This window comes from Eptesicus fuscus, chromosome 15 (assembly GCF_027574615.1).
Source record: "Eptesicus fuscus isolate TK198812 chromosome 15, DD_ASM_mEF_20220401, whole genome shotgun sequence".
Taxonomy (NCBI): Eukaryota; Metazoa; Chordata; class Mammalia; order Chiroptera; family Vespertilionidae; genus Eptesicus; species Eptesicus fuscus.
The window spans coordinates 47,856,978-47,881,024 of record NC_072487.1 but is presented as its reverse complement, the minus strand read 5'-3'; the positions used below and the strand labels follow the sequence as shown (position 1 = coordinate 47,881,024).

Below are 24,047 nucleotides of genomic sequence, written 5' to 3'. Positions count from 1 at the left end.
TTTATCTTGCAATTGACAACGATGCCTGGCTCCAGGGCCAGACCTGCCAGATCGGCAAATTTGGACCACGTGCTGGGAAGAGGGCGAAGGGGGCTGTAAATGTCTCGTCAGCATCCCCCAAACGAAAGCGTGTGCCTCTTCCTTATGTGTGTGTGCTTAATGCTTAAGTCTCCAAGTCCCACAATAAATTCTGATCTCCCGCCGGTGATGGTCAGGACCCAAAAGATGGGGGACTCGAAAAACAAATCGAATTCTGAAGCCGGTCGAAGGCACAGATGGGGTTCAGGAAGAATTAATGCAATCACTCCCCCCGCACCCCCACCCCGCGCCCGACCCCCAAATAAAGTTTAAAAGAACCAAACAAAAAGGCCTGTGGCCGGCTGCAAACAGCTGCCCCTAAGCCCTGATCGCCGGTTCTGAGCGCGAGCTGGGGCTCCCTCTCCGAGCCTCCTTAAGAGTAGGCGGAGCTCCCGGGCCTCTGTCAGGCTCCTTAAGCCCTTCCTTTCAAGCCCTGAAAGCCTGAATGTGAGCTGCCCACCGCCCTCCCCGCCCTCCCCCACTCCGCAACCCCACTCCAGCGGCTCGGAGGGGGAAAAAAAGTTTCAACAACAACAGGCAGGACCAATAGCATCTCGGAAAGCCGGGAAAGGGGGCTGAGCAAAGGGCGAAAGAGAGCGGAGAAAGGAGAAAGCGGGCAGGCTCGGAGCGCGCGGGGCCGGGGCTGGGCGAGCCGGAGGAGCGTTGCTAATGTTTTTGTTTGTTTGCTTTTCCATGCATGCATAATGAGGGGGCGCCTCGGCACCACGCGGGGGCTCCCGGCCCACTTTTGTATTTAAAGCCTCGCTGCGAGCGAGTCCGCTGCGGGGCTCAGCGGATCCGCTCCCCGGGCTCCTCGTCACCCGAGAAGCCGCCGCAGCAAGGGAAGCCCGGGAGCCGCTCTCCGCCCGCGCCGAGTTTCTTTTTCTCCCCGCGCTGCCCGGAAAGGGCTCCCCAGAGCTCGGCCGAGGCCGGGGTCGCCTCGGGCGGAGGGGGAGGGGACGCGGGCGGCCGGGACGCGGTGCGCGGACGCGAGCCGGGACGCGGCGCGATGAGAGAGCCCGCGGCGGCGGCGGCGGCGCGGAGCTGAGCCCGGAGGAAGGAGCGGCCGCACAACGGATCTGCAGGCGCGGAGCAAAAATGCACCCGCGGCGCTCCGCGGTCCTGCAGCCCCGCCGCGGCCCCGCGGCCCGCAGCCCACCGGGGCGGCAGTGAGCGCCTCCCGCCACCGCCGGGGACCGACCGGAGGGGCTCTTCGCGGCCGTGCTTTTCTAGGAACCCACCGCAGCCGGAACGAGACCGACCTGCGAGCAAGCAGAGCACCAGCCGGCGGCGCGCATGGATTTATGAAAACACTCATGCAAGAAGTTGGCAGGACTGGGGCAAACTTTTCCACCGGCTCCGCGTCCGCCGCTCGCCGCGCCTCGTCTCCTTCACCCTCCTCGCCCGGCGGCCGCCGCTGCCCGCGATGGTGGCAGGACTGCTGGGCGGCGGCGGCGGGACCCGCGGGGGGACCGTGCCGGGCGCCTGGCTGTGCCTGATGGCGCTGCTGCAGCTGCTGGGCTCGGCGCCGCGGGGCTCGGGGCTGGCGCACGGCCGCCGCCTCATCTGCTGGCAGGCGCTGCTGCAGTGCCAGGGGGAGCCGGAGTGCAGCTACGCCTACAACCAGTATGCCGAGGCGTGCGCGCCGGTGCTGGCGCAGCGCGGCGGGGGCGACGCGCCGGGAGCCGCCGCCGCCGCCGCCGCCTTCCCGGCCTCGGCCGCTTCTTTCTCGTCGCGCTGGCGCTGCCCGAGCCACTGTATCTCGGCCCTCATCCAGCTCAACCACACGCGCCGCGGGCCCGCTCTGGAGGACTGTGACTGCGCGCAGGACGAGAACTGTAAGTCCACCAAGCGCGCCATTGAGCCCTGCCTGCCCCGGACCAGCGGCGGCGGCGGCGCGGGCGGCCCGGGCGCGGGCGGGGTCATGGGCTGCACCGAGGCCCGGCGGCGCTGCGACCGCGACAGCCGCTGCAACCAGGCGCTCAGCCGCTACCTGACCTACTGCGGCAAGCTCTTCAACGGGCTGCGCTGCACCGACGAGTGCCGCAGCGTCATCGAGGACATGCTGGCCGTGCCCAAGGCGGCGCTGCTCAACGACTGCGTGTGCGACGGCCTCGAGCGGCCCATCTGCGAGTCCATCAAGGAGAACATGGCCCGCCTGTGCTTCGGCGCCGAGCTGGGCAACGGCCCCGGCAGCAGCGGCTCGGACGGGGGCCTGGACTACTACGACGAGGAGTACGACGACGAGCAGCGCCCCGGGGGCGCGGGAAGCGAGCAGCCGCTGGACGACGACGACGGCGCCCCGCACCCGCCGCGCCCGGGTGGCGGCGCTGCTGCGGCGGGCGGCGGCGGCGATCTGCCCTACGGGCCCGGGCGGAGGAGCGGCAACGGCCACGGCAGCGGCGGGGGTCGGCTGGCGCCCCGAGGCGCCTGGACCCCGTTGGCCTCCATCTTGCTGCTGCTGCTGCTCCCGTTACTGTTTTAGCCCTCGCGCCCGCCCCCGCCATCGGCTGCGGGAGAGCCCGTGCCAGGGCACCTGTAGCTCGGGGACGGAAAGGGATGGTTGGGGATCGTTGCCAAAAACGTTTTCAAAGTTGACTGTACCTAGCCGGTCTCCCCGCCATAACTGTTGGCACTTGCCCCGTCTCCTCTCCCGAGCTTGACTTCTTGGACATCTCCCCTTACCCCTCATTCCAGGCTCCAGAAACTCCCAACGCGTCTGCCCCGCAGCAGCTGGCGCAGCTAGAGTTCTGGGCGCCTGGCATGGAACGGGGTGGGGGGGTGGGGGGGAGAGGGGGGCAGAACCACAGTCCTGGACTCCAAAGAGGTGCTGACCAGTGGGGCCTTAATAGTTTCAAGGGACTGGGCTTGGAGCGGGGGTCGGATGGGGGATTTATATTTGCAGAGAGGCTGTCTTGTTCATGAGCATTTTTCCTGTGAGGGGTGGGGAGGAAGGGCCGGTATGGACTTTTATTGTGGCCGGTGAGGACATTGCAATCTTAAACAATCAGAGAAGTCCCACCTGCCTGTTGCATTCGTTTACTCTTGGTACCCAGCGCCCTGAATTCTCAGTTTTGGGGTGGGAGGTGGGAAGGGGTTAATATTCCTGAATTAGTTTTGGGTAACTTTGAGCCCTTGACCTTAATTTCATTTACACCACTCTGCTCTCTTAGCACATGTCTTATAATTAAGGGTCAAAAAGTGCTGATCTAAAGAGTTGCTAGTGATATCGAACAATGCAAGTTTGTATTTACATGAGCTCTGCACTGCCATCTATGAAAGCCTCTTTATGACGTTTGTTTTGTTGTCTTTTTTTGTTGTTCTTTACATCAAGAAGTTGTATGTACAAATATGCAGAGAACATATATTGCTTCTGCTTTTATCAGGGTGCTAAACCCTGGTACTTTATATAAAGTGTATTAAAACTGGGGTTTGTTACCAGTTGCTGTACTTTGTATATAGAATTTTTATAAATTGTATGCTTCAGAAATAATTTATTTTTAAAAAGAAATTAAAAATTTTAAATCTGCATTCATATTACACCTTTTCTCCCTGAAATGTATAGAAACCATTCATCATCAGGGATCCAAACCCACAGTCCATTGTGAAGTGTGCTCTTAATCTAGAACAGTCTTAAAATGTACAGTGTATTTTATAGATTTGAAGTTAACATTCTTATTTTCAAGAGAATTTATGGACATTGTAGAAATGTATAAATGCATTTCCAAACTGCCTTAAACATTGTATTTTTTATAGACATCGTTTTTTTAAAAAAAAATTCTTATGTTTTAAGTAACTATGTCTTTGTGTATTTCTTTTTTTCCCCCTTTTTTTGTTATTTGTTTTATTAATATGTGTAAACAGTAAAGAGTTTTAAATAATGAATATGGTGTAGTTACTTTCCAGAGTTACATTGTGGTTAACCCAGTAATGGGTGTGGAGGGGCCACTGGGAATCTATCAACCATCAACTGAAATGAAAATGCAGTACAAGACAAGAAATGAGGCCTATTATTCCTGCCTTTAATTTAATGAACAATTAGACATCTGTAAATGAGGCAGCTAAAAAGATATAATTGACTGGCCTCCACTGGTTTTTATGTTTGTGGAGGGGAATTCACAAAATCGTATCTCCTACATAATTTGGGGATAACCCTCACATCCCCTTTTCCTCCCCCATTTCCACTGGGTCCCCCTAAGCCCCCTCCGGGAGTGTCCTCCCTAACTCCTAGACAGTCTCCTGCAATCAAACACGCCAATAACATCTGTTACCAATAGGTCTTAGGAAACCTGCGAGACTCAGTACTTCAAAGTCATTTTCACACTTTGGGTGAAAACGTACAAAATTTTGTTACAAAACATTCAGGCGAGCAAAAGTAAACACACAGGGGAGAGGAACAATTACCAGAACGTGTAATATTGTTGTGAGGAGTTGTTTAGCAGTGGGCTGAAGGCTGGGTTCCTGCCAGAGCTACTGATCTACACTCAAACGCCCTTAGATAAATAATTACACTCTTAAGCTGTGTCGAGTGCTGATACACTTGACCTTGTAAATAGAAATGTTTGCAGTAGGAATAAACTCCGGCATTGGAAAATCTTTTAAACATTAACACAAAAGAGAGCGCTCTGTCCTCTGGGGATTTGACTCTGAACCTCGCCAAGCTAGGCACTTGCAAGGGGGAAAAAAAAGTTTATTTATCTTCTATTCCTGGTGTTTATTTAAAGCTTTTCATTTTAAACGCGGTGATTGGAAGGCAAGTCAGGAGTTTAAAAAGTCACCACAAATAAACTTTGTCTGAGGGGTCCACAGATTAGCAAGATCTCGTGTCTCTTTATATGATATTAACATGTGCTGAGAAAACATAACCAGATTTCTCCGCTGCCTGAAGTAATTAACAAAGCCACGCCCCCTCCCAACTTCCTCCCACCCACTCCCACCCCCTACTTTCAAGGTTTCTTTTCCTCTAAGTGGCTCTTTCCCCAGCTTTTATGGAGGGCTTCTGGGTGCTTCTTGTTGGGTCTAAAATCAAGAGATTCATATATGGGTGGCATCCGAAAGTCTTAGGTAGCTGTGGTGCCAAGAGACGCCTAGGAATGGTGTGTGGCTGGAACCCCTGTCACCTGAATGGTTGAGTAAACATATTGTTAAAACAAAGCCCAGAGCTTTGTTTCTTTGGGGAATGAACAAAGGGTATGCCAAAAGGCTTGTAAATGAAATCAGCTTTCTTTACAAAACGTCAAGTTAGCAACACTCCTGCGTTTGTTCTTAAATATATTTAAATCGTCTCCGTTTCATGTTATTTTAACACATTCTTGACTAAAAGTTAAGTCTTTGTCCCAGGAAAAGGCCCAGTTTTCCCCAGTTAGAAGTAAAAGGCATTAGCACTAGAAAAGGCCTGATAATTAACTGCTACAATAAACTCACGACTTGATTTTACAGGGTCCTGTCAAAAGCATCTGCCGGGAATAAATCAGCACGGCTAGCTCTGGGGGAGAGAAGACACGAGGCTTTATGCTTTCTTCCTTGAAGAAAGTGAGCATTGATCGGTGGTCCATTTCAATTTAAACAGTTCTGCACTGGAGCCCAGGAGCCTCCTTTCCCCCTGCAGACCTGGTGGGGTCCAGAACAGGTTCCTTAGATGGCGGGACCTTCCGCGTTGGTTGTGCAGTGTGTAGGTTGCCATCTGCTCCTAGGCAGAAAGGACTTTTACAGATGTTGACATCTGTAATATCTCACGCTCTCTGGGGAGCCTTTTGGAATTTTGGACATTCGAGATGGAGAATGCCTGGAAGTACCATTACCGAGGGAAAGGGTATCTCTGGCTTTTCCTGGGGAACTCTCAGAAAGCACCCCGCTTCCCACAGAGCCCTTCCAGAGTGAGAGCGCCTCCTTTCGAATTTCCCGGAAAATCGTGGGTCCTGGCGGTGGTCCTCACTTTCCCAGTTAGCAGGTTTGCCTTCTCGGTGACAGTTTGTTTGTCTTCGGAGACACTCCAGTGACAAATGTTTAAGGGAGTGTGGGACAATGGTGGAGAACAAGGGGGCAGTTCATTGAACTGACAGTGACCATACAGTACATAGGAGGAGGTTGGGGCTTCCCTGTTCACCCAAGCACACAGCAACGCTTTTGTATATGACCACAATGGACATAGCATAAGGTCTCTGTTTATGTTTAACAATATATGGCAATGTACGTGAGCAATATCCGTGTGTAAAGTTGGGGGGGGGGGTGGAAATGGCTGGAGGGAACGAAATTCTGGTACTAAGTAGCAGGTCCTCCCTTTGCTTGGACAGGGCCCCTGCAAATGTCCAAAAGTAAGGAAGCAGCTCCCGACACCCACTGCCACAGACTATAGGGGCCCCACGCCCTGACACGGCTGGGATGCCCCGCAGTGCCCCCAGTAGGGCCTGCATGGGGCAGACAAGACTCAGAACCAGGAGTCCATCTCCTCAGAAGAGTCCAGAGAAACCATTCCCTTCCTCACCACTCCCTGCGTCCCTGCCCGGGCTCCATCCCAGCCGTGTTATGCAGTAGAGACTGAAACGAGGGAGGGAAGGCCAGGAGAACGCTCAGAGCCATCCAACCCTGCACTTGGAAGTCTCTCTACTTTAAACTTTGACTTTGCATGGTTAGCTTATTGCCTTCAACTGCGGAAGTTCTCAAACATAACCTCAGGGATCCCTTTCAAGCCCAGGAAAAGAAAAGCAGACATTATTTGTTTTCTGACCTCTTGTACAAGGAACATCAGGAACACTTGTCAGCTGACCCCGTGTCTCCCAAAGCAAGGTTGTTGGGGAGCATCACGTTACAAAGGCCTGGGTATCTATGGGTCTCCCTGCATCGCGAGTTAAGGACCGTTGGACGTTACTGTAGTCCGTAAGAGGGCTTGCCTCTTGCTGGACAGTTGAAAAGGTTCACCCTTGACTATCTGAATGACATAAGTAATGTGCTATTAGCATAAGTACCTTCTAAGGCATCCATTTAATCAATTTCTTAAATCACAGAATGATCTACTACAAAATAGTGGACTGTATACACTATATTTTGGCACAAAGATGGTCATTCTCCCACTAGTAACCAGGGGCTCTAAATAAATGATTTCAACAATGTTTTATTAAAGGACGACAAGAGCCCTCGAGCTGCATTAATCGGGGAGAAGTCGAGTGGCACTTTTGTTATGGAAATGTTAAGCACATAATAGCACTACCGAACAATGTGCAGCCACTTCATTCTTTCAGCCATGCTGACACGTCTTAAAGAGGAACTGCGGGGAAGGATGTGGGAAAGATTTGCTTTCCGAGGAAGCTTTCAGCTCATATTTTGGAGAGCCACCTCCAAACCTTGTGTAATACGCATGCAACAGAAGCAGGAAGGGCAGCTGAGATGCACCAACTATTTTCCCTAATTTTGGGAGTCGGGGTTCCATAATAAAACCCAACGTCTGCATTTTTTGACATTTGTTAAAGCTATATGTTGCTGATTTTGTAGTGCAGCAAGTCCAAGTTTAAAATGTGGATCAAGGCCTCCGTTACTCTCAACAGTGTTGAGCTAGACTGCAAGTCGCTTTGACAAGTCCTCCTTAAGCAAACAGACTGCATCTTAAAATCCGCCAACAGGTGAATACACACAGTGTCATAAAGGGCATCTTCAACCTGTAACCAAAAATAAAGCAGTATTATGTTTCCAGACTTTGTGGACACCCTTATGTCCTCTCGTTATCCATATCTAGTCTTACAGTTTAATTTCTGTATTTAAATGTTATAAGTTCTATAGGGTATCTGTGGGTTCATTGATGCCAGGATGGAGTCATAGCTCACAACTAAATCCTATTGTATATCTTATCACTGATCAGGTGTGACTGGGCACCAGCATAAGAAATATTTCAGTGCGGCTTGAGACCTTTCTCATAGATATGTCTTTTATGAAAATGCCAGTCCAGCCTTCAGTTTTCAGTCTAACTCTCTCCCAATTGAACTATTTCGGCCGCTCAGCCTTCAGTTTTAACCCCTGTCACCTGTTACCAGTCACTTCTGCTTTTCTGATGACTGACACTCATGTCTGTCACCCTGAATAGTTGATAGGATTGGGGGACGGGGTGATAAAAAGAGTACATTTTGGTTCCATGGGCATCTGTTGAGGGTCTACTGTGTGTGGCAACCAATGTGAATGACTACCCTGGACACACTGGTAGCCAAGATGGAAGACACACAGGTACTTTCAACATCAAATGGCAAGCACGGAGGAGTAAAACGGGATGATTTAGCCCAACGCTGGGTTTGAGAAAAGCTTAGGAATGAACAGCCCTGTGCGTGCGTGCGTGCGTGTGTGTGTGTGTGTGTGTGTGTGTGTGTGTGTGTGTAGCGGGTTGGGCGGGGGTGGCCATTCCTTACCACCAAAGCATAAAATAGGAAGTAGCAAGGATGGGGTTTGAAAGCAGGGTTAATATTGGGTCATAGAAGCCTTGAATGTCATGCTAGGCACTGACTTTACCCTGCTCAGTGTACATGAGGGGAAAGCTCTGGGAATTCCCAGCTGAAAGCTTCAGAGGTTCACCTTCTGGAACTGAGTATATGATGATTTTAAGGAGTGAAGACCAGAGACCTGGCATACAGTTAGGAGGCTACTACCAGGCCCAGTGGACAGAGGCCAGGGACTGAATAGAAGAGTGGCAGTGTGGGGAGAGAAGAAGGCAGATTCAAGACCCTGTGATTGTTCGAATATGAAGTGTTCAGGGAGGCAGGAGGCCAATCTGGCTGCTGGGCTTCTAGCTCAGACAATTGGGTGAATGGTGTCAGATTCTGTCCCAGAAGAAGACAGGTTGGAGGGCAAGTTATGTTGGAGGATATACAAACATATCCAGGTGGCAATGCACTTCAGGAAACCAACTCTGGTCTAACGTTTAGGGCAGATGTCAGACTTGTATAGTGGTCACGGTTAAAACTCTGAGAGTGACACTCCCAGAGAGAGTGCTGAGAGAAAGAAGGGCAGTGGGCACGGCGAGGTGTCCAGAAAAGGAACCCCAGCAGGGATCACAGAGTGTCAGAGAGGTCTGAGGAGGAGCAGGAGCAACAAATAATAAAGTTTCTGGTCATAATTTAACCTAAATACTAAAATGCTTAAGAGGCTGATATTATGACTAAGCCTAAAGACCAAGACAAATTCACTGGATTTCTAAGAAAATATAAATGACCAAAGTATTCTTAATTATAACAATATTAGTCATCATTATTGTAATTACAATTAACTCCAGTAAAGTAAAAATTACCGAAATTATCTCATTGCATTAAAAGAATTATTATAATAATAAGTAATGACAGTGAGTATTGTTGAGTGATTACTCTATGTCCTGCATGGTGCTGAGTATGTAATATATAGTGCATCATTTCATCATTGCAACTATACCTTATTTTTATTATCATCATTTTATAGATGAAAGAACTGATGCTTAAATGAGTTGACCATGGTTATTCAGTGAGTAAGTTGGTGAATATAGAATCTAGCTTTGTGTCAAGACATTGAGCTCATAGCTTTCATACTACATTGAATCTCAAAATGTAGAAAACCTGAATAGCCCAGTTTTTGGTTTTCTTTTTGAAATATTGGACCAAATCCAAATGATTTTTTCTAACCATCTATCGATAGGGGGAAATATGCCACAATGTTGGCAAGGCTGGCATTGTGGGTAATTATTATTTTTTCTTTATGTGTTTCCCAAATTTTATCAATAAATACATATAACCCTGCTTCCACAATTTTAATGTTTTTAAATAATACTACTCAAAACCATAAGAAAGAAGAGGGTGCAGGCTCTGCACCTGTGCTCACTGCCCCGTTTCCCACACTTCAGAGGAGTGTGCCCTCCTTTCCCTCATTTGCTCAGTGTACCTCAAATTTTCATGAAAAAGAAGTGATGCTTTTGGAGGCCTAACATATTTTAAACTGTAAAACTGTTCTATTTGGAAAATCATATGACAGACAAATACATCATAAAAACATAAACATGTTAGAGCAAGAAGGGTCTCAAAAGATCTGTTATGTATCCATTCACTTAAATGATGTTTATTGAGCACTTACTATGGGCCAAGTGGCATGCTACGCACTAGGATACAGCAGTGAACCAAAAAGGGAAACTTCCTGCCTGCAGAACGTGTGGGCCATGCTGCAGCCTCTTTCCTGACTCTCGCTTCCTTTTCTGTAACAAGAGCATCCTTCCTCTAGTAAAGAATGACCACACCTTCTTCTTAATCTACGTCCATTCAGCTTTTTGTGAATCTTTAATTTCTCCAAATGTGTTCATGCCTCACCGATATGTGTGGGGAAATATACTTTTATATATATATATATATATATATATATATATATATATATATATATATATATATATTACAGGCCCAGTGCATGAAAATTCATGCACTGGAGGGGGGTTCCTCAGCCCGGCCTGCCCCCTCTCACAGTCTGGGAGCCCTCAGAGGTGGGAGGCAACCCAGCAATCAGGGGAAGGCGACACCCCATCACACCTCTGCTGCTGCCACTGCCGGCAGCGCATGCCTTGGCCAGCCCTGGTTACCTGAGCCTCGGGTGCCCTGGGCAGCTGGAGGGCTGAGGGGACTAGGAACTGCCATCTTGTGGCTGTGGGCGTCACTATCTTTGAGGGCGTGGCAGTCAATTAGCATATTCCCTTCTTATTGGCTGTGGGCACCACCATCTTTGAGGGTGTGGCAGTCAATTAGCATTTCCCTTCTTATTGGCTGTGGGCACTGTCATCTTTGTGATGGTGTGAGGGTCAATTAGCATATTCCCTCTTTATTAGATAGGATATGACTAAACATCCCATTTTTATGTATTTACAATTGGAAGAAGTAAATCCCATCATTTGTCAGTTCATTATACAGTTTTCTTCTGATGAAGTTCTAATAGAAGAGCTGAGCCAAAAAATGTTATGGCATTTTCAGAAACTGAAATGAGCCCTAATTCTTGACATGTGCCTAAATGAAAATGTACTATTATATTCTGGAAGAAAAATGATTTATAATGAGTAAAGTAACCGTGAAATCATATATTGCATAATATTTAAAAAATAAACATCAGTAAGCTAGAGAAATCAAATACAGACTAATATTTCATTTAAATTGTCAACTGGAGCCCTTGCCTATTATCACCTGACTTGCCTCTATTCACAAATAGTGAACCTGGTCACACAATGCAATATGAAGATCATGGATCATAAAAATGTATACTTGAAACCTATATAATCTTATTAACCAATGTCACCTCAATAAATGTAATCAAAAGAAAAATAGTGAACCTATTACATGTTAACATAAATAATATATTTTTGAGGAAAAAGTCTATTAGTGAGAAGGCAGCTGGATTTTCATATCTGCTTCTGTATTTATTCTACTCTCTACATAGTATATGTCTTTAGATATGTGGTTAGAAAAGGCAGGAATAATTTAATAGTCTTTTCAAACAGTTGTGGACATTCTTTGATACACAACCACATTCAACAAGCATACATTTAAAAAGATTAATTGTAAGGCACAATCTGAAATCATATCAATAAATATTTCATAACTAGTGGCCTGGTGTAAGAAATTCATGCACATTAAAAGAGAATTAATTAAAGGAAATATTTTAATATTGCTATTTGCCCTTTCTCTATAATTGAAGTGTCAGAGATGAAAGAAAATTAGTAAAATGTATATGAAAATCTCCCTCCTGTCAGAGTCTTGGGCGCGCTGTGGGACCCAGAGTCAAGTCCCTGCCCACCCACGTGAGTCTCGAAATCACATGAGACCCAGACCCGGCTGGCCCCACCCCCATTGGGCAAGACCCAGACACGGCAAGCCCCACCAGGCGGGGGACACAGCCTCAGGTCCCCCGTCAAACCACGCCAGGTGGGGGAATGAAGCCTCCTGCTGATCATGCATAACAGCCATTTGCATATTAGCCTTTTATTATTAAGATCTGTGACATTAAAATCCATGTCTATCTTGTTATTTTAATGGTCCTTTAATCCATGCATGATATTATACCATCCATCCAGTGGTCTTTTTAAAAATATCTGTCACTGACTTGTGAAGATAATACAAATATTGACACATTTTATTTTATGATATTAAATAAATAACATTTGTTAACATTACCACTGATCTCAATATTAATTCTCTAATTGTTAGAAACATATCAAGTTCCACAGTACAGGATACAAGTTTTCCAAAATTCTCATTTTTAGCATGGAAGATCAAATGTTATTACTGGCAACTAATTATTTTCCTTGAATTGTGCTTTTTTCTGAAAAAATGTTTGCCAAATATCCAAGACTGAATAAACATAGTTTGTCTTTCAGTCATTTTTTCATGTAAAAATGTTCTTCCATGGAAGAAGTGGCTAGTTCACAATTCAACCACACAAGTGTTTTTCCTTGAGAGAACCATTTATGCAGCAGAAATGCCTAAAGAGTACTTTCCATTTTATCACATAGAATATTTTAAACATGTGTATAGCCCTAACCGGTTTGGCTCAGTGGATAGAGCATCGGCCTTCAGACTCAAGGGTCCCAGGTTTGATTCCAATCAAGGGCATGTACCTTGGTTGCGGGCACATACCCTGGTTGCGGGCACATACCCAGTAGGGGAGTGTGCAGAAGGCAGCTAATCGATGTTTCTCTCTCATCGATGTATCTAACTCTCCATCCCTCTCCCTTCCTCTCTGTAAAAAAATCAATAAAATATATTTTAAAAAAATAATAAAATAAATAAATAATGTGTATTCACCGGTAGAGTTTAAATACATTTTTTTTGTTGTTGTTGCTTCATTAAGGTTATTCTTAGGTGAAACTGTCCAGCTTTTTGTAATGTAAATAAATACATTGAAGCAAAGAGTTGGATGGCTGGGACGGTTTGGTATGATTGTCTTGATTTGTGATAAATCACCATTTAGTTTACTCAGCATTGTGTTTAACACAATGCGGAAGGAAAATAGTTCCTTGTGACTACAATGAAAACAGTTTTGATCTGCCTTGAGGATATTCCAGGATCTGTACACCACTATTGGAAAACTACTGATATATTTTCTTATTTCTGGTATTCATAATACTGATACCTCTTCATTACATTTCATGTCATATTGCCCTGGCTGGCATTGCCAGTGCGATGTTAAACAAGAGGACATGATAATAGGTGGCCATTCTTCTTGTATGCTGTCTCTAGGGGTAATACTTCTAGTGTTTCTACTGTGATGCTTGGTATAGGTTTCTAGTATATGCTTAATTAAATTAAGGAAAGTTCTTCTAAGTTTCTTGAGCTATTGTTGGTGATTTATATTTTTATAAAATAAAATAAATTTCATTTAGATTTTCAAAATATTAATATTACATTGCATAAAACATTCTCTTTCATATTTTAATCTCTAAATTCTGTGTTTATATATTCATTCTTTCTTAATCTTTTACATGCTTTCTTTTAAAGTTTTGTTTATTTTATTAGTCTTTTCAAACAATATGTTTTGAGTTTAAAATATGACATTCATGCTAGGGTTAACTGTTTTTTTGTTGTTCATTTCTACTGCACTGTTATTGACTTCATTCTACTTTATTTTTGTTGTTGTTTTATTGGGTTCCTGCTCATTTATTTTCATTTTCGTGTTTTCCAATACATTTGTTTCTGGATACAACGTTTCCTCTGTGCAACTTTTAGGTCACATCCTACAGGTTTTGATGTGCTATTCTCTTATTGTAGTTCATTTCCAAAGAGCACATACTTCTGATTTTGATTGGCTCTTTTACCTCAGGGTTGTCTAGATTATGTTTTTAAGTTTTTAGGTGTTATTTTCTCATTTTATTATTTAATCAAAATGATTAGTGAATATAGTCTAGTAATTTCTGCTTTTTTGCAACTTAATATTTTATTTATGGATATTAATATGATAAAATTTTGTATATATTTTATGTATATAAAAAGGAAGGTATAACATCTGATTTTGTTAGTGTTCTTTACAACAGTATATCAATTTAATTATCTTAATTCTCTATATCTCTTTTACTGTTGTTTTAAAGTCTCCTACTATGTATTCTGTGGAATCATCAGAATTGATTTATCAATTCTTTTTTTAAGTTTCTATTAGGTTTTGCATATATATTTTGAAAGTAAGTGTTAAATGCAGTTAGTTACATGACCATTTAGCTTTATGGTAAAACATATTTTATAAAAAATATGAAACAGAACTCTTTAACTTTCTAATAGCTTTTGCCTTTATTCTGTCTCATAATAATGTTGCTGCATCTGTTTTTATTTTGTTAATTTATGCTACTTATTTTTTAAATAAACTTCTCTTTGTTTTTTCTTTTTACAGAGAATGCATATACATTGAAAATTTAGAAGATACAATTAATCAAAAAGAAGAGAATAAAAGCACCCATAATAGTATCAGCTAGAGATAATCTAGGAATTTTTATGTATAACCTTTCAATATTTTCTATATGTTGAAGTAAATGAAAACATACTTTCTATTTTATAAATTGTTTCATATACTTAATACACCCTTTAACACTACTTTGGGGGTGACATAGCTTTTCATATCTCTTCTTTTTTTTAAATCTTTATTGTTGAAAGTATTACATATGTCTCCTTTTCCCCCCATTAACCTCTCCCAGCTGGCTCTGTCCTCCAGCACAGGCCTTCATCCCCCTATTGTCTGTGTCCATTGGTTATACTTATATCCATGCATATAAGTCCTTTGGCTGATCTCTTACCACCACCACCACCACCACCCTCTCCTGCCTTCCCTCTGAGGTTTGACGGTCTGTTCGATGCTTCTGTGTCTCTGGATCTACTTTTGTTCATCAGTTTATGTCATTCATTATGAGTGAGATCATATGATACTTATCTTTCTCCAACTGGCTTATTTCGCTTAGCATAATGCTGTCCAGTTCCATCCATGCTGTTGCAAATGGTAAGAGTCCTTTCTTTTTTACAGCAGTGTAGTATTCCATTGTATAGATGTACCACAGTTTTTTAAACCACTCATCTGCTGATGGACACTTAGGCTGTTTCCAAATCTTAGCTATTTTAAATTGTGCTGCTATGAACATAGGGGTGCATATATATCTCTTCAATTTTTATTCTTTTTGTGTTCTCTTATTTTAGGTCTTTAACCCTTTGCACTCGCTTGCTTTTTTCTCGATTCCTTTATTCTAATGTTAACCTTGTCGAGTCACACTCGACATCCGAGTGCAAAAGGTTAAAGAACATACAGTTAGCTAGGGTGAGTTTTATTTGGTTTATTGGCACTATTTTTTTTTATTCTAATGGAGCTTTTATTTTTTTCATAGGCCATCTATACTAATAAAAGGGTAATATGCTAATTAGACCAGACGTCTTCCGGACATCCATCCGGATAAAGCCACAGCAGCTGCAAGGGCCGAGGGACTTTGGCACAGGAGAGGTGCCACCCCTTTCACAGAGGCAGCGTGGGAGAGGCCTCAGCGCAGGCCGGTCCAGCGCCGGGGCCCCTTCCGCAGAGGCAGTGGGAGAGGGGGCTGCACAATCTGGGTCCCAATGCTGCCCCTTTCGCAGAGGCAGCCACAGAGGCAGTGATGCGGGTGCGGGCCCGGTCCTGGGGCCACGCCTCTGCAGAGGCTGGATGGGGTGTGACCTGCTGTGCCTCAACCTCCCACAGCCCCTCCTCCAGCTGGCCTGGCCCCAGATCATCCCCTATTCACCAGTGGGTGGGGGGTGGGGCCAGCCCTAAGAAGCGAGGGCTAAGGGCCCGCAGCCGCAGCAGGCCTCAGTGGCAGTAGCAGCTGGGTGATGGGGGCAGCACCTTCCCATGATCAGCCCAGTCGCCTCCCATGGGGAGCGGGCCTAAGCCGTCAGTAGGACATCCCCTGAGGGCTTCCGGACTGTGAAAGGGGGCAGGCCAGGCTGAAGGACTCCCTCAAAGTGCATAAATTTTTGTGCACCAGGCCTCTAGTTTAAACATATTTACATTCACTGGATACTGATTTATTTTTACCTTCTTACTTTATATGTGAAATTTACCATGCTTTTTTAAAAATCCCACTAGGATTGCCTTTCTTGGATGGAATATGTCTGTTTTTACTGTTGTTCTTATTGTGTTTTTTCCCATTCCACCTCCCCAATCTCCCAATTGTTTGGAAGTTATAAATTGCATTACTATTTTTTCTAATGTTTGATTAGTCCATATATATAACTATTGTTTTACCTCATTATCTGAAGCTAATCAGTTTCTATATTGTCCTCCAAAAGAAAAAAAAAAAAAAGACATTTTCTAAGCCCTTCCTCCTTCTACCATGTTGTATCATACAAATTGTTTCTTCTGCTTTTTTTATTAATATTTGTCTTTACAATTTATCTTTACTTAAAATTAAAAATACACATTACTGGTTTCTTTGTGAAGAACAGCAAAATAGAGGCAACAAACAAGATCTACCTTCGAGAATTGCTAGGACATAAAGGAAGTAAAAACAACAACTTTATTTTCCTGGCAAGAACGAAAGTTCCTTTTAGGGAAGAGATGGTCTATTTAGGAAGAACCTTGATAAGTTGTCAGGTAGGAGCATGGAGGGAGGCTCCGGAATGAAAAGGGTGACTGAAGCTCATAAAAAGACAATTCAAGTGCTTTTTATGAGAAGCAAAGTATAATGTGTGGTGGGAAAATTAGAAATGAGAGGAGAAAGAGGAGAACAAGATAGGACACAGCAACATGGCAAGAAATGGAGGCCTGCAGTGACAGAAATAGCGGATGTACTTAAAGGGAACAGGGAATATATAAAACTCAGTTTAAATTACCTGCGTATGGAACTAACATAAATATTCTTCACTGTTATATGTAAAACGCAGATAAAAATATACCCCATCCCGCTACCCCTCATTTATGCTATTGATTTTTCTATGTGATGGGAGTGAGGGTTCAAGAAGAAAGAGCTTTGTCTCACTCCGGTCAGAGCTGGAGTAGAGATAAACAGATGCAAGGTGCAGAGTGGGGGATGAGCTTACCAGAAATTAGATTTAGAGGGGACTGAGGAAATAAAATGATGCCCTGGGAATTGAGTGGAAAACCTGGGGCTTTTGAGTGGAAAACCAGGAATGGAGTGGAAAATTGAGTGGAAAACCAGGAATGGAGGTTCCATATTATAATGACCAGGAACATGGGCAGCTGTTAATATCAGTGGAAAATGGAATCAATGATATAAACTCTACTGCCTGCAGAGGGGGAAATGCAAACCAAGTGAGCTCATCCCATGAAGTTCATCCTGTGCACCATAGACGCTCATTTAAATGTGAAGTGTACCGTCATTATTGGACTCATAAGCCATACTACCCCAGCCCCAGGAATAGAGTCATATTGGATATATGTAAGACCCTTGGAACTTCTCCAGCTTCTGATATAAACAGGAAGGAGTGACAAAGATAGGTTTCATTATTGATAAAGTCTGAGAATTCTTTGTGTGATTCCTACATTTAGCCTCCCTTGCTGATGCTCATTTTAAGCATTCCTTTTCATTTCGGTTTATATAAAACATCCCAGAGCCAAGATAAATCCAAGCTAAGCCTACATTTGGAATAAACTCTTTTTGTCAACTAAGCACATTCCAGGCATGCCATCTGACTTTAATTTGTTTGTGATGTCACCGGTGAGAATGTTTCTCTCAGGAAGCAAACATGTTTGGTCTTAAATAAGGCTTTAGCTCTTTCAAGCTATTCATTCGACCAAAATCTATTAAGTGTCTCATACGTACCAGGAGCTATGCTACATACTATGGAACCATGTCATAATTATCATTGTCATCATCGTCATTCACTGGTCAGCATCAAATAGCAGAGTGGATAGATGGCATGGAGGAGGGGTGCTACAGCTACTCCCATGGTTCTATCAGCCCCTCCCAGTCATGCAAATAAATGCTGATATGAGTTACATGAAAATGAGGACATACTGGCCAGATTAGCACTATCTCAAGAGAAGTTACCCAATGTCCCTTGTCACTGGCATCACTTAGCTCCTGGACTTTGAGATGCCACAATAGCAGCAATTTCTCTGGCCTTCTCCTTAGCTCCTCAGCGCCAGCCTTTGCTCCTCTGTTCTCCCTGTTCCTGCTCCATTGGCTGTGCTTCCCAGTGATGCTTCTTACCCACCAGTTCAGACTCTATTGAACTGTCCACTCCACTCTTTTTGTGGCTGCTGTCACAGGGACACTTCTGTGCACCTAGCCTGACACGCTGTCCTGGGCCTGACATGGGCCTATCTAGCTCAAGTGTCCCTGGAGCCAGGATGGGGAGAAGATGTAATTGTTGAAATATATCCCTCCCTTCCAAGTTCATGAGTTGAAATACAAACCCCCAATGCCTCAGGATATAAACTTATTTGGAAATAGGGTCAGCGCAGGTATGATTAGTGAAATTAAAATGAATTCGTATTGGAATGGGCTAATATCACCCGTGTCCTTATAAAAAGGGGAAACTGGGAGAAACCAAGATGGCGGCATAGGTAAACACCTAAACTGCTGCCTCGCACAACAATTTCAAAACTACAACTAAAAGACAAAACGGACATTATCCAGAACCACAGGAAGGCTGGCTGAGTGGAAATTCTACAACTAGAAGGAAAGAGAAAAGCACACTGAGACTCAGAGGAGCTGCAGGAGGCAGAGGTACTGAGATGCGCGCATGGAGAGGACTAGTAACTGAGTGCGGGGCTGGCTTTCTCAAGCGGGAGGGAAACAAAAGCTCCTGACTGCTTCGAACTCCAGTTCCGGGCGAGACTCTGGAGACCCAGACTCATACGGGGTGAAACGGGACTGTCAGGAAAGAGAAAAGCACACTGAGACTCAGAGGAACTGCGGAAGGCAGAGGTACTGAGGGGCGTGCACGTGGAGAGGGCGGGCAACTGAGTACGCGGCTGGCTTTCTCAAGCGGGAGGGAGACAAAAGCTCCCAACTGCTCTGAACTCCAGTTCCAGGTGAAACTCTGGGGACCCAGTCTCATTCGGGGAGAAACTGGACTGTCTGGCAGCGGGCGAAACTCGAAACTCAAGGGCAGCTTTCTCTCAGAGGTGCTTATAGTGATTACTGCGGGACACTGAGACCCAGAGGCTCTTAGGGCAGGGCTGACGGGAAGCCAATGCTGTCTGCTCTGCCCTGAGACTTCGCCCCATCCAAGCTGAGCACAGAGGCTTTTGCAAGTCTTGGCTCATAAGGGTGTCTCCAGCACAGAAGCTCTCCCAGCGTAGACACAGCTGATCCTTACAGCCAATTGGCCTGGAGGTCAATTCCTTCCAGTGATACCAACAGCAATCAAGGCTTAACTACAACAAGACTGTGTACACAGCCCACAAAGGAGTGCACCAAGAGTGTCTACGTCAGGTAGCTGGAAAGGCTGAGCCACTGGGCCATATAGGACACCTAGCACACAAAGCCACTCTATCAACTCAGGGAAGCAGCCAAAATGTAGAGACAAAGAAACAGGTCACAAATGAAAGAAATGGAGGAAAGCAAATGACTGGATATAGAGTTCAAAACCATGGTTATAAGGTTTTTCAAGAATTTTCTAGAAAAGGCCGATAAATTTAGCAAGACCCTCGAGGATATGAAAAAGGACCAACTAGAAATTAAGCATACACTGACTGAAATTAAAAATAATATACAGAGATCCCACAGCAGACTAGAGGATCGCAAGATTCAAGTCAAAGATTTGAAATACAAAGAAGCAAACAACACCCAACTGGAAAAGAAAAAAAGAATCCAAAAATATGAAGATAGTGTAAGGAGCCTCTGGGACAACTTCAAGTGTACCAACATCAGAATTATGGGGGGAGAAGAAGAGAGAGAGCAAGATACTGAAAACCTATTTGAAGAAATAATGACAGAAAACTTCCCCCACCTGGTGAAAGAAATAGATTTACAAGTCCAGGAAGCACAGAGAACCCCAAACAAAAGGAATCCAAAGAGGACCACACCAAGACACATCATAATTAAAATGCCAAGAGCAAAAGACAAAGAGAGAGTCTTAAAAGCAGCAAGAGAAAAACAGTTAGTTACCTACAAGGGAGCACCCATACGATTGTCAGCTGATTTCTCAACAGAAATTATGCAGGCCAGATGGCAGTGGCAAGAAATATTCAAAGTGATGAATATCAAGAACATACAACCAAGAGTACTCTACCCAGCAAAGTTATCATTCAGAATTGAAGGGCAGATAAAGAGCTTCACAGATAAGAAAAAGCTAAAGGAGTTCATCACCTCCAAACCAGTATTATATGAAATGCTGAAAGGTATTCTTTAAGAAGAGGAAGAAGAAGAAAAAGGTAAAGATAAAAAATATGAACAATAAATACATATCTATCAACAAGTGAATCTAAAAATCAAGTGAATAAAAAAATCTGATGAACAGAATAAACTGGTGAATATAATAGAATCAGGGGCATAGAAAGGGAGTGGACTGACAATTCTCGGGGGAAAGGAGTGTGGGGGGTGTGGGAAGAGACTGGACAAAAATCGTACACCTATGAATGAGGACAGTGGGGGGGGGTGGCGTAAGGGCAGAGGGTGGGGTGGGAACCGGGTGGAGGGGAGCTATGGGGAAAAAAAGAGGAACAATTGTAATAATCTGAACAATAAAGATTTATTAAATTTTTTAAAAAAAGGGGGGGGGGGACCTGGGACACAGTCACATTCATCCAGGGAGAACACTTGTAAGATGAAGGCAGGGATCAGAGGGATACTTCCACAAGCCAATGAACACCAAAGAAGGCCAGGAAATCACCTGAGGCTAGGGGAGAGGCATAGAACAGATTCTTCCTCTCAGCCCCCAGAAGGAAGCAACCCTGCTGACACCTTAATCATCTCAACCTCCAGCCTCCAGAACTTGGAGCAATTTCTGGTGCTTCAGCCATTCAGTTGTGATGCTTTGTTGTGGCAGTCCTAGCAAACTAATACAGGAGATTTGAAAAGAAGTTGAGTTTGGCTAAATGGATTGTGGCTAAATTTCTTAATTCTTGTGTTGAGAATTCTGGTACTGTTGTGTCCTCTTTAGTTAGGCTTCACTCTAAAGAAAGATTCTTTGCCCTAAAGTAAATATATCATATAATAATATCACATTATAGTATACTAGCGTTCCCGTTGCAGGAAAAATCCTGCAATAGGGTTTCTGCTGCACTCTACCCCGCCCCGCCTCCACTCCTCCCTTGTCCCCCAGCCCACCTTCTCCGCCAGCACGCCCCGCTCTCCTTCCTTCTCCCCCGGCCCCGCCTTCGCTCCTCCCTTCTCCACAGCTTTGCTCCCTTCAGCATCTCTTGGCTTCTTTCTATGCTGTCTTGATATCCAAATTAGCCTCCATCTTTGTTGGGGTAATTTGCATACTCGTCCTGATTGATTGGTGGGCGTGGCTTGGGCGTAGCAAAGGTACGGTCAATTTGCATATTTGTCTATTATAAGGTAGGATGACAACACTTCAATGTAACAGGTGTCAAGGCTTATTGAGTATTTTCCAGACTTTTGTGTGCATAAGAATTGCCTGTGGTGCTGGTTTAAAATGCATTTATACCTATTGAATCAGAATCTCTGAGGGCCGAGGCATGGGAATCCGTATTTTTGACTGGCATCTCCAGAGATTCTAGTGAACACATTTTGAAGACCAGCAACAGGAACTGAAGAAATGGTGGGATTTCATCCAAAGTCTATTGGATGGAGCTGAGGCATCTTTTGGCGTAGTTTTAAGGAGAGTCCTTAAATCCCAGTATGGAAGCAGTTACCTTTCTGGCCAACATCTAAGAGAATCTCCCCCGAAGTACTTATTATGCATCTTAGTTTTAAATGATCTTATTGTAGAACCCCACACCACAAAAACCACATCACAATAGTTCAATGAAGTAGGAAATGACTTCTAATTTGGTTTGTTCCCCTGAGTAAAGGCAAGGGTCAAGAAGAGTCAGAGAATTCATTCATTTATTCAGGAAATGTTCAGCACCCTTCTAGGCATAGGAGAACAAAAGCAGTGATGGAACTGTCTCTGCCCTCATTGAACTTCACTGGAGAAGGGCAGGCAAACAAGAAACCAAGACCAGATGAGAAGATGAGGATTCTGGCAACGACTGCCACTTTCGCCCTCACACCTATGTAGAAAGTGGGAATGTACTGATATTAAACACTACCTCTTAAATGTATGAACTGTGTGTGTATATAACTCTCATGCATTTTTAGAGAACAAAAGGTGATGATACAATGATTAGATGACTTATCCTATATAATAAGAGAGGAATATGCTAATTATCCATTACACCCTGAGGCATAACAACGGACTGCATAAAGACTGGATCACGGATCTGCGGGGGCGGGGGTGGGGGTGGGGGGGAGAGCTACAGGAGGGGGCAGGGCAGCAAGCTATAAGGGGAGGGTGGGGGGAGGGGCCAGGGGGGAGCTACAGAAGGGTGGGGCAGCGGGTGGAGAGCTACAGGAGAGCGTGGCTATTAGTATGTCATATTAGAGATTTAAAGCTATAGTATTGCTCTGAAAAATATACTGCTAAATATTCCATGTGACCTCCCCATTCCTTCATACACATTTCATTTGTGACTCCTCATCGGAGGGAAGAAAAGGTCTGTAGGTTGGATGGTGTTCATTGCTCCCTTTAACAGGCAACACCCAGCTCAGAGCTGTGTTTCTGATGTGCTTAGTTATTCTAACATTTCTCCCAGGGCACCAAAGAGATTCAGTTTCAAGAAAAGAACTTGATCACAGGTTTTCAAACAAGATGGAAAAATGTTAGTGAAGCAATGAACATTTCAAACCACATTGAAAAGTCAAGAAAATAAGACTTTCTATTCATAACAACTACTAAATATTAGTTTTCCCTGTTATTCAATAAAGCTTAGGAGACAGTCCAATATCAGACAGAGGGTAAAACTGGCTGTACGCATTTCCCGCTGAAAGCTAATTCAGTTTTGATAGATGGGGCCAAAATGTAAGTCCCCCAGCAAGCACTGTCTTAAAACCTCACACAATAATAATTGTAAAAATTGCCTCGCCAGTGTTTACAGGCATTTTCTTTTAATATCCATAAGGGTGTATTTCGCAAAACCCAGTGCTAGTTTTGAAAATAGAACGCTGGGGGGAAAGCAGCAATCATCTGCTACCACGCACCCACGACACACAGGAAGAGCCAAACTCTGTAATTTAGCAGCAAAGCTTGTTTTTCTCCTGAGTTCCCAGTCTCTTATTTCAGGGTTTTGTGTGGAGTTTCAGAAAGAATATTGAAGACACGGTTCCTGAACCCTCGCCCACGTTAAGAGGATACAACATGCCTATTAATAATTGTATTACTCCTCTATTATTGCTAAGAATAATGATGGGCTGGGAGCATTGGCCCCTCGAGCCGAATTTATCCTGAAATGTTTTCAATTAACTCTTGGCACCCGCAGGAAAGCATCAAACCTTTCCCAGGCTGAAATATGGAAAATCTGCAGGGAGCATCTCAGCAGGAGAGGAATTTCATTAAAACCAGCACATCATAATCTAACGACTTCTGCTCTCCCTCTAAGCTCCCCATTGATAAGGAGTCCGAGGCGAGTTTTATGGATTTGCAAAGAGAAATGATTTCATAAGACCCTTTCAGGAAAGTTGCTTTGGCCCGGGCCTTTGAGTGATTATCTGCTCGCTGATGAAAAAATGGTCAGACGTTTCGCTTAACTGTGACCGCTCCCTAAGAGGCTGGGCAGTTGGGGACACAGCATCAGTCCGCAGACAGCTAGCTGCTTTCTGGGATCTGCCGCGGGGGCGGGGGCGGGGAGAGGAGGGGCAGTTTTCCCAGGTCTCTGTAGAGTGACATCCTGTTACAACCTGTGTTTTGAATGACCTGCTTGGAGAGTCAAGAAGCAGGCTTCTCAAGGCATGAGATCAGCAGCCAGACAATGGACCAGCTTTCAAAGGTGTGAATCCGTTTCTGAAAATGTCCAGT

The 24,047-nt window shown here is 44.7% G+C and overlaps 1 protein-coding gene across 1 annotated transcript; it reads left to right on the top strand.

Annotated features, from left to right (window-relative positions):
* The first annotated feature begins 587 nt into the window (after nucleotides 1-587).
* On the top strand, nucleotides 588-2,862 carry GAS1 (growth arrest specific 1). The gene has a single exon (XM_054727154.1). The coding sequence runs from the start codon at nucleotides 1,505-1,507 to the stop codon at nucleotides 2,561-2,563; it is 1,059 nt and encodes a 352-aa protein (XP_054583129.1). The 5' UTR covers nucleotides 588-1,504; the 3' UTR covers nucleotides 2,564-2,862.
* The last annotated feature ends 21,185 nt before the right edge of the window (nucleotides 2,863-24,047 follow it).